The sequence below is a fragment of the Aegilops tauschii genome, chromosome 3 (assembly GCF_002575655.3).
Source record: "Aegilops tauschii subsp. strangulata cultivar AL8/78 chromosome 3, Aet v6.0, whole genome shotgun sequence".
Classification (NCBI taxonomy): domain Eukaryota; kingdom Viridiplantae; phylum Streptophyta; class Magnoliopsida; order Poales; family Poaceae; genus Aegilops; species Aegilops tauschii.
In genome coordinates this window covers 71341040-71352263 of record NC_053037.3, presented here as the reverse complement: position 1 = coordinate 71352263, position 11224 = coordinate 71341040, and the positions used below count along the sequence as shown (strand labels likewise).

Genomic DNA, 11224 nt, shown 5'->3' with positions numbered 1-11224 from the left:
TCCAAATTCGATTAATCAAGGTATATAGTGTTACTTTTTCCACCCAAAATAGCATGAAAGTCATTCCTTGGCAATTTTTATTATATAGACAAATACAACTGAAGGTTAAGTTTGTTTCCCAAGAATTTGAATAATTTTTTTAATTTTCCAAAATTGTTGTTTTTCCCATATAGGGTGCACCTACACCCGAGAGCCAAAGCCAAAGGTACTTGTCAGAGCAGAGTGAACAAATGAAAATTATAAGGACAAAGGCAACTTGATGAGAGACTTAGAAAATATCAATGGATTTCTTTATCTTTCACCACCATAAGGACACGTGTCTGATGCTTGTGGTAGTCAAGCGGAGCGCGCCTATTAGTCGGCCGCTAACAATTATTTTGAAAATAAAATTAACGATAAAGCCCGAAAGGCTAAACACGATTAAAAGCAAAGGGATAGAAAAAGTAGAAATTTGAAAGACATGGATTTTTATGCTTCAAGCTCAAACTTCAGGGTTGTTTGGTTCCAAGCTATGATTTGTCACATATTAACTTAGACAAGTTTGACGAAGTTATGATGTGTGTTTGGTTCTTGCCATAACTAAGGCAAAAAAAAATTATTAGCAATAAGTCTCACATATAATAGATGCAAAAAGTGTAGCCAAATTCCCTACGGCAAGCCAAAGTATGGCTAAGAACTTGAGCACCTTAAGTAAGGTAAATATGGCAAAAAATTGTGGCAATATGTGACAAAGATAGTCAAAATTCAAATAGGCCTATTTCAGATCGGGCCTTTGAAAGCTCCAGGTTGTGATGGTTTCCCGGCAAGGTTTTATCAAAGGAATTGGGCTGTTTTGAAGGTGGAGATAGTGACTGCAGTGTAGGAGTTTTTTGTTATAGGTATCATGCCAGATGGTGTTAACAACATGACGATTGTGTTAATTCCCAAAGTTCCCCACCCTAAGGAACTGAAGGATTTCCGTCCCATTAGTCTGTGTAATGTTGTGTACAAGATCGTGTCTAAATGCATGGTGAATAGGCTACGGCCGCTCCTTTCTGAGCTTATCTCTGAAAACCAGAGTGCATTCATTCCAGGGAGGCTAATTCTGATAATTCCATTATGGCCTTTGAGTGTATTCATCATATTCAGTCAGTCAAGGATAACTCACCAGCTTTATGTGCCTACAAACTTGATCTGTCAAAGGCGTACGATTGTGTTGATTGGTTTTTCTTGGAAAGGGCGCTCTCTAAATGGGGCTTCTCTAATCAGTGGATCTCTCGTGTTATGGCATGTGTCTCCTCAGTGAAGTATTCTGTTAAATTTAATGGCAAGTTGTTGGAGCCGTTCTCTCCCTCAAGAGGTCTACGCCAAGGTGATCCATTATCCCCTTCCTTTTCCTCTGTGTGGCTGATGCTTTGTCTATCCTTCTAAACAAGTCGATGAGCGAGGAAGGATTACAAGGGGTCAAGATCTGAAGAGGTGCCCGTGTCATCTCACATCTCCTATTTGCGGATGATTCCCTCCTGTTTTTCATGCTTCAGAGCAGCAGGCTCTCTTGGTTAAAGGTGTGTTAAACACGTATACGGCGGTGACTGGACAATTGATAAACCCGTCGAAGTGTTCCATCCTTTTCTCAGATAACTATTTGCCAAGTGTGGTTCAGGAGGTTAAAAATGTTCTGGAGATTACTCAAGAAGTGTTTGAGCCCATGTACCTGGGTCTTCCTGTCCCGGAAGGAAGTATCCACAAAGGTAATTTTGAAACTATCCAAGAGCGTTTACGGAAGAAGCTTATAGATTGGAGTGAGCAATATATGTCCGCTGGTAATAAGGAGATTCTTATTAAAGCTGTGGCCCACGCCCTTCCTACTTATGTTATGAGTGTCTTCAAGCTTTCTGCATCGGTCTGTGACGAATTAACACGCATGATACGTCAATACTGGTGGGGAGTGGAGAACGGCAATAAAAAGATGGCTTGGATGAGCTGGGATAAACTGAGGCTGCCTAAATCCATGGGTGGCATGGGGTTCCGAGACATGAGGTCCTTCAACCAGGCATTGCTTGCTAAACAAGCATGTCGATTGTTGGACACGCCGGAGTGCCTTTGCGCTCGCCTTCTAAAGGCAAAATATTATCCCTCTGGACAGCTGCTGGATACGGTTTTCTCGGGCAATGGTTCATCAGTTTGGAATGGTATCTTGCATGGCCTTGATTTGCTTAAGAAAGGTGTAATTTGGAGAGTGGGGAACGGTGCTGACTGAAGGAAATAGGCCCTAGAGGCAATAATAAAGTTGTTATTTATATTTCCTTATATCATGGTAAATGTTTATTATTCGTGCTAGAATTGTATTAACCGGAAACTTAGTACATGTGTGAATACATAGACAAACAGAGTGTCACTAGTATGCCTCTACTTGACTAGCTCGTTAATCAAAGATGGTTAAGTTTCCTAGCCATAGACATGAGTTGTCATTTGATGAACGGGATCACATCATTAGAGAATGATGTGATTGACATGACCCATCCGTTAGCTTAGCACTATGATCGTTTAGTTTATTGCTATTGTTTTCTTCATGACTTATACATGTTCCTATGACTATGAGATTATGCAACTCCCGAATACCGGAGGAACACTTAGTGTGCTATCAAACGTCACAACGTAACTGGGTGATTATAAAGATGCTCTACAGGTGTCTCCGATGGTGTTTGTTGAGTTGTCATAGATCGAGATTAGGATTTGTCACTCCGATTGTCGGAAAGGTATCTCTGGGCCCTCTCGGTAATGCACATCACTATAAGCCTTGCAAGCAATGTGACTAATGAGTTAGTTGCGGGATGATGCACTACAGAACGAGTAAAGAGACTTGCCGGTAATGAGATTGAACTAGGTATGAGGATACCGATGATCGAATCTCGGGCAAGTAACATACCGATGACAAAGGGAACAGCGTATGTTGTTATGCAGTTTGACCGATAAAGATCTTCGTAGAATATGTGGTAGCCAATATGAGCATCCAGGTTCCGCTATTGGTTATTGACCGGAGATGAGTCTCGGTCATGTCTAAATAGTTCTCGAACCCGTAGGGTCCGCACGCTTAACGTTCGATGATGATCAGTATTATGAGTTTATGTGTTTTGATGTACCGAAGGTTGTTCGGAGTCCCGGATGTGATCACGGACATGACAAGGAGTCTCGAAATGGTCGAGACATAAAGATTGATATATTGGAAGGTTATGTTTGGACACCGGAAAGGTTTCGGATCGGTTCGGGCATTTTCCGGTGTACCGGGGGGTTACCGGAACCCCCCGGGGGGTTAATGGGCCTTCATGGGATTTAGTGGAAGAGAGGAGGAGGCGGCCAAGTGGAGGCGCGCACCCCCAAGCCCAATCCGAATTGGGGGGGGGGGGCTTTCCTTCTCTCCCTCTTTCCTTCCCCTCCTAGTTGGACTAGGAAAGGGGAGAACCTACTCCTGGTAGGAGTAGGATTCCCTCCCTTGGGGCGCACCCCTTGAGGCCGGCCGGCCCCCTCCTCCACTCCTTTATATACGGGGGAAGGGGGCACCCTATAGACACACAAGTTGATCTCTTAGCCGTGTGCGGTGCCCTCCTCCACAGATTTCCACCTCGGTCATATCATCATAGTGCTTAGGCGAAGCCCTGCGCCGGTAAGTTCATCATCACCGTCACCACGCTGTCGTGCTGACAGAACTCTCCCTCGGCCTCAGTTGGATCGAGAGTTTGAGGGACGTCACCAAGCTGAACGTGTGCAGATCGTGGAGGTGCCGTGCGTTTGGTACTTGATCGTTTGGATCGCGAAGACGATTGACTACATCAACCGCGTTACTTAACGCTTCCGCTTTCGGTCTACGAGGGTACGGGGACACACTCTCCCGCTCGTTGCTATGCATCACATAGATAGATCTTGCGTGATCGTAGGTAAAATTTTTGAAATACTGCATTCCCCAACACTGACATACGTACCTGGCCATCGTCGTTTCGCCCCATCTCTACGAAAGGCAATTGTCGCCTGAATAGGGTTGCTGATTTTCTGGATGAAAACGGGGCTTGGCGTTTGGATCGCCTTCGGGAATTTTTTGGGCCCATGGACGTACAGTGTATAACAAAAATCAGAGCTTCGCCCCGTCAGCGGAATGATTTCTTGTCCTGGCTCCCGGAGAAAAGCGGGATTTTTACGATGAAGAGTGCATACAAACTAGCCACATGTGATCATAACACGGCCTTTGCAAGTGGTTCGTCCAGTCCAAACCCTGATGGGAAATCGTTCTCTGTGGAACCGGATTTGGGCGGCCAACATACCTTAGAAAATGAAGATTACAACATGGTGAGTGGTTACCAGCACCCTAGCTACTCAACAGTGCATGAATTACAGGCATTTGGCCACCCGTTCACTATGCCCTATCTGTGGGGTGGAGGAGGAATCTACTTTTCATGCCTTGATCGCCTGCACTTAGGAAAAAATCTTGTGGATCAACATGCGTAGGAGATGGCCTCTTCCAGATGACGATCTCCTCATTGATGCTGGGAAGGAATGGCTAATGCTCCTTCTTAATTCCTGTTCAGAGATGGTCGGAGATATGGTTATTTTGCTGATTTGGCGGATATGGCAGATACGCAATGACTGTTATCACGGCAAGGAAGCGCCACCCGTGCCTGCATCGGTTGAGTTTTTGGATAGTTACTATAAATCCATCAGCCTTGCGGGCAAGTTTTCAGTTGAGGACATTATCAAAGGGAAAATGCCCTCGGTGCCACAGGTGGTGTCGCGCCAAAAGGTGGCTGTGCCCTGGCCGCCTCCGGCGAGGGGTACGGTGGCCCTGTCCATTGATGGTTCGTTCGACCTAGAGGATGGCTCCGCGGCGGCCGGGTGTGTTCTCAGGAACAGTGAGGGTATGATCTTATTTGCGGCATACAGATATATTTTCCATTGCAACGAGCCACTTGAGGCAGAATTACATGCAATGATGCAAGGTATGGCTCTTGCCATACAGCACTCAAACTCACCGGTGTTGTTGCAATCGGATTCCCTGGAAGCATTATCTTGCCTGTCAACAAATGCTCTGCGGCGGTCAGCTTACGGCCAGTTAGTCTTGGAGATTAAACATTTAGCTGGTAGTAGAGAGTTTGTACCTCAAAAAATTAGTTGTTCTCAGAATAGAGTTGCCGATTGTTTGGCATGCTACAGCCGAACGGAGCGAGCCACTGCTGTTTGGCTTCGTTCAGTTCCACCTTATATCGAGGACTTGTGGCCTCTCGACTGTAACTCTATAACTTTGCAATAAAACTCCCTTTACCCTCGTAAAAAAAAATTCAAACAGGCCTGAACAACAAAATCCAAAGAAAATTGAAATAAATGAGAGTCTTTTAATGAACATCAGCATCTGCTCTAACTGCTTGGAAAATTTTAACGAGAAAGCTTCGAAAAATTTGCCGAGAAAAGACATTCATGATGGTCTGTATCATAAAGATTTGGGGCTCAGAAAAGTTATTTGCAGCACTCATGTTTGTATTTTTCTTTCATATAGACTAGGCTAGGACGGAGGTCATATTGCCAAGTGTTTTTTGGATTTTAATTGTTTTGCTACTTTATTTTTTTCATGATGTCTGCCTTTTGGTAAGATAAAAAAAGAAGGAAATTCCAGTTAGAATTGAGAATTCAGAAATGTTATTCTGCTTTGGCTGATGAAACATGTGAGAATCTCCAAATTTGATTGATCGAGGTATATAGTGTTGACTTTTTCCACCCAAAATAGCATGAAAGTCATTCCTTGGCAATTTTTATTATATAGACAAATACTCCCTCCGTCCAAAAAAACTTGTTCAAGTTTGTTCCTAAAATGAATGTATCTAGCATCAAGTTAGAGCTTGTCCAAGTTTGTTACTCAAATGGATGTATCTAGCATCAACTAACTTGATGTTAGATAAGTTGATGCTAGATACATCCATTTGAGAGACGGACGGAGGGAATACAACTGAATGTTAAGTTTGTTTTCTAAGAATTTTGATAATTTTTTGAATTTTCCAAAATTATTATTTTTCCCGTATAGGGTGCACTACATCCCGGAGCCAAAGATACTTGTCAGAGCAGAGGGAAACAAATGAAAATTATAAGGACAAAGACAACTTGGTGAGAAACTTAGAAAATATCAATGGATTTCTTTATCTTTCACCATCATAAGAACACGAGGAAGATCCAGCGACATCATTTAGACGTACGAGGCGGAAAACCCAGCCGTCGCCCCCGCTTCGCCCGCATCTGGCGACTCGGGGGAAAACATCGGCCGCCTCCGCCCGTCCCCGCCTCCTCTGCCTCGCGCCACGCCGCCACGGAGAGCCGGCCGGCGAAGCCATGCCACACTCCGGGATGGTGGCGGCGGGCGGGGTTTTCTCCTCACACCGTCATACCTTCATCCCGAGCGACGTCGGCGGCGGCTCCTCGAGCGATTTGGTCCGCCGGCCAGTCTCACGCGGGTGCTCTTGTGGACGCGATGGGCACGGGCGGCTGTCCACCACGGCGGATCTGGTCGGCATGCTTTGATCCGTGCGCAGGCACCGTGTTGCGATGATGCAATTGTCGGGCTTGGCTCCGGCGTATCGCGCGGGCATCCGGCGTGCCAGCTGCTCACTGCCAGATGCGGGTGGAGGTGATGGTCGTTGATCTCGGTTATCGTCCAGATCTGAGGTCGGCTACGGTGGCACAGTTGGGGGCCTGACGGCGCCGGGTAGGCACCGTGGTGGTGCCGATGGTGGCCGGCCAGGCGGCGGCAGGCTGGTTCGGGGTGGCGTGGGGCCTGCTATCGTGAATAAAGGTGGCAGTCATTGTGCTCTGCTCGCAGCAGGTCAACGTTCGGCATGATCGTCTCTCCTTGATCTGGTCATCGACGGGTTCCGGAACTGTTGACGGTGATCTTGCCCAGGAGAACTGGATCGGACAGGAGGGCGCAACGCGAAGCTCTAGAGTTTGTTGATTCCATGGGACATGTCGGCCTCTCGATTTTCATGGAATAGACGTCGATGGAAAAGGTCATGGTGGCTGAGATCGGAGGAGTCGGACAGAGCCTTGGTGGCGATGAAGTTAGCCAGGTGTTTGATAACTCTCAGAAGCAGTACTGATAAGTAGGGGCGACAACATTGCAGGATTTCATTTTTGATGGTGCTCTTTGGGTGTCAAGTCGTGACTTTCAGGATGAAAGCCTAAAGTCTGACTTTCATTGGTTGTGCCTGGCAATTGCCTTACTGAAGAAATTGTTTTAAGAGCTCGGACTTCCTTCAAAGTGAAAACCTAAGATTTTGGATCGGGCAATGACGGCGCTTGTGCACTGTTTCCTTCTTGAAGGCATTGCTTTTCGAGACTTCTTATGTTTTCCGGGTGTTGTATTTGGTAGTGGTTGGTGTGCTATTGCTGAGAGGAGTTGATCGCTGCGGCGGGACCTTTGTTTTTTTCTTTCTTTTTTTGTTTTTCTTCTTTGGTTGTGTGCATTCTAGACGTCTTGTGACATATTGTAGGTGCAGAGGCTAGGTGTAATTGACATCTTTGCGATATTAATATATTTTCCTTTCAAAAAATCATAAGGACACATGGCAGACGCTTGTGGTAGTCGAGCTGAGCGCACCTATTAGTTGGTCGATAACAATTATTTGACAGTACAATTGATGATAAAGCCTGAAACGCTAAACACAATTAAAAGCAAAGGGGTAGAAAAGTACAAATTTTAAAGACATGAATTTTTATGCTCCAAGCTCAAACTTCGGGGTTGTTGGGTTCCAAGCTACAAATTGCCACACTTTGTCACATATCAACTTAGACAAGTTTGATCAAATAAGACGTGTGTTTAGTTCTTGCCACAACTAAGGCAAGAATTCTTTTTTGTTAGCAGTAAGTCTCACATATCACAGATACAAAAACTGTAGCAAAATTCCCTAAGACAAGCCAAAGTATGGCTAAGAAATTGAGCACCTCAAGTAAGGTAAATATGGCAAAATATTGTGCAATATGTTACAAAGATAGTCAAAATTCAAACAGGCGTGAACAACAAAATCCAAAGAAAATCAAAATAAATGAGAGTTTTTTAATTAACATCAGCATATGCTCTAACTGCTTTTAAAAATTTGCCAAGAAAAGACATTCACGATGGTCCGTATCATAAAGGTTTGGGGCTCAGAAAAGTTATTTGCAGCACTCATATTTGTATATTTCTTTCATATAGACTAGGCTAGGACGGAGGTCACATTGCCAAGTGTTGTTTTTTTGGATTTTATTGTTTTGCTACTTTATTTCTCATGTACTCCCTCCGTCCCATAATATAAGAGCATTTTTACATTAATGTAGTGTCAAAAACGCTCTAAAAATGCTCTTATATTATGGGACAGAAGGAGTAATAGATAGAAGGTTGGAAATAAAATCTGGGATAAAAACATCCCAAAAGCTAGGGTATATAATTATGGCAATGTTTAGCTAAGCCATCTGCTGCAGCATTTGCTTCTCTGAAGCAATGTGTGAACTGAACTTTTGCAAAATCCCATATCAAGTCTTTGCACTCTACTATCGTGGCGACATCAAAATTGAGGTTCTCTTTGATTCATAAGATTCTCGAAACGCGGAAATAGGAAAAATAAAGGGTTAGAGTGGCATGTCCACTTTAATCCCATAATCCCATGGGATTAGCATAAAGTTTTTAATGCCACAGAAAAAATAAAGGAAGTGAAGAGGGAGGTTAGAGTAGATGCTGGATGTTCAATGAAATGTACTAGTACATATGATTTCATAGGAAAAATTTCTATAGGATTCAATCCTATGAATCAAATGATCAATGTAGGAATTTCTAAGAATTCTGACCCTCCAAATATTCTATGAAATTCCTTTGAATCAAAGGAGCCTTGATCGCATCCACCGCGTAATGTTAATGGCAGTAATTTACTGTTTACACGAGTCTGCATTTAACTTTGGAATTATATAGTACTAACACGTTCAAAATTTTAAGTACCTCTCCGTAAGTATCGTAGTTGGGGAAAAAATTTCTCGTCATGCCTGGCCCCCAAATGACATGTGGGGCCAAAAGCTACCGCTCTAGAACTTTCTCCATCCACGGCGGTAGTACTCCCTGCCGCACAGCGCTCGTTCCACCACATTTCAGAAGCTTCCATCACCTTCCAGACTCCCCGCCTCCGGCGACCTACATAAACTCCCTCCTCCTCGCCACCGCATCCCCACCAAAGCATTCCACAAAATTCAACAAGCAATCCAACCCGTGGAGATCAATCACAATCACCGAGCGAGGATGGAGGGCAGGATGTTCGGACTGGAGACCCCGCTGATGACGGCGCTGCAGCACCTGCTGGACGTCCCGGACGGCGAGGCCGGCGGACCCGGCAATGCCGCCGGCGAGAAGCAGGGCCCGACGCGCGCCTACGTCCGCGACGCGCGCGCCATGGCGGCCACCCCGGCCGACGTGAAGGAGCTGCCGGGCGCGTACGCGTTCGTGGTGGACATGCCGGGGCTGGGGTCCGGCGACATCAAGGTGCAGGTGGAGGACGAGCGGGTGTTGGTGATCAGCGGCGAGCGGCGGAGGGAGGAGAAGGAGGACGCCAAGTACCTGCGGATGGAGCGCCGCATGGGCAAGATGATGCGCAAGTTCGTGCTCCCCGAGAACGCCGACATGGAGAAGATCTCCGCCGTGTGCCGCGACGGCGTGCTCACCGTCTCCTTGGAGAAGCTGCCGCCGCCCGAAACCAAGAAGCCCAAGACCATCCAGGTCCAGGTCGCCTGAGATGTATCGTGTGCGCGTCGAATCGAAGCAGAGAGTAGCGAGTTTCCTGTGATGAGCGATGGTCTGTCTGTCTTTTGGTTTGGTCTGCTAGAGGGCGTGTGCCGTGCCACTGGTGATGGTTTGATGTTTCGTTAATGGAAATGGGGATGTTCTCGGCTTCGCCTGAATAAAACAAGCTAATCTCTTGGTCACATTTTCTATTGAAAAATCCAAGATGTTCGTTGAAGTTCTGAGAGGGCCATGTTCTGAAAATTCAGGAAACTGCGTTTGTAGCTTATCAGAAAACTGGATAAGACTAGGACATTTGGAATAGCAAAATTAGGTGCAAAACGAACTAGTTCCGAAGTGCTTTTATCACCAAGGAGAAAAATCCTGGATGTCTTGGCATTTTCATCTTGACAAATGTCTGGCTTTTGGGAAGATAGAAAGAGGAAATTCCGGTTAGAATTGAGAATTCAGAAATGTTATTCTGTTTTGCCTGAATGAAACATGTGAAATCTCTTGCCTACATTTTTCATATTACTCTTGGCTACATTTTGTGTAATCTACTCCCTCGGTTCCTAAATATTTCAATTAATAACTACATACGGTGCAAAATGGTCTTTTTAAATATTTTAATTAATAACTATATATGAAGCAAAATGAGTGAATCTACACCCTAAAATATGTCTATATACATCCGTATATGATAGTCCATCTGAAATCTAGTATCACCCCCACCCCTCCCCCTGCCAGCCTCTGGTGACACAGGGGAAACCCCAGCCGCCGCCGCTACAATCCGCCCTAGTCGCCCTTCCCTGCATCGCCGCCACCGGAGGGACGGCCGGCGAAGCCGTTGCGGTCCTAGGATGGCGGCGGCGAGGCGGATCTGGCCCCTCGCATGCTTCCTCGCCACCATCCCGCTCTGACCCACCCCGCCCCGTCCCACCTCACCCCGCCCCGCGGCTCCCCAGTCCGCTGCCTCCGGCTGTTCTGGCGTGGGCTGCGTCCTGCCCTGGCCGTGCTGCGAGGCTGGATCCGGCCTCTCCTCGCCGGCTGCCCCTCGGCGCGACTCTAGGCCCCCGCGCGTGGCTTCAAGCTCGCTCTTGGCGCGGCCCTCTTCTAGACGCGCGTGGCTGCGGTTCCCTGCGTGGGCTGCTCCTCGCTAGCTAGTCTGCGCCGCCCTCTAGCCGCGGTGCCCCACCCCCCTGAGCTCCTTTGATGGCAGCGACGTGGCATCCGTCGAAGTGTGACGGCCGGATTGCGCGGCAGGTGTGTTGTTCTCCATGGCGGTCCTCTGCCCTTCGCGAGTGTGTGGCTTTGACCCCTGGCAGCCATGAACCCGCGTCCCCTTCTTGTGTTCCTGGCTGGCCGGGGTCCACGCCGGCACGGCTCTGGACCCGACATGCTCCGGGAGCTATGTTCCTCTTCCAGCTTCTTGGGCTTGCCGGGGTCCCGGTGGTTTTGGCCCCGGTGGCCCGG

The 11224-nt window shown here is 46.9% G+C and overlaps 1 protein-coding gene across 1 annotated transcript; it reads left to right on the top strand.

Annotated features, from left to right (window-relative positions):
- Window positions 1–9165: 9165 nt before the first annotated feature.
- On the top strand, window positions 9166–9954 carry LOC109775290 (17.5 kDa class II heat shock protein). The gene has a single exon (XM_020334044.4). The coding sequence runs from the start codon at window positions 9275–9277 to the stop codon at window positions 9761–9763; it is 489 nt and encodes a 162-aa protein (XP_020189633.1). The 5' UTR covers window positions 9166–9274; the 3' UTR covers window positions 9764–9954.
- Window positions 9955–11224: the final 1270 nt, after the last annotated feature.

Coding starts and splice junctions, on each gene's coding strand:
- LOC109775290 (XM_020334044.4), top strand. CDS start 9,275: ATGGAGGGCAGGATGTTCGGACTGGAGACCCCGCTGATGACGGCGCTG.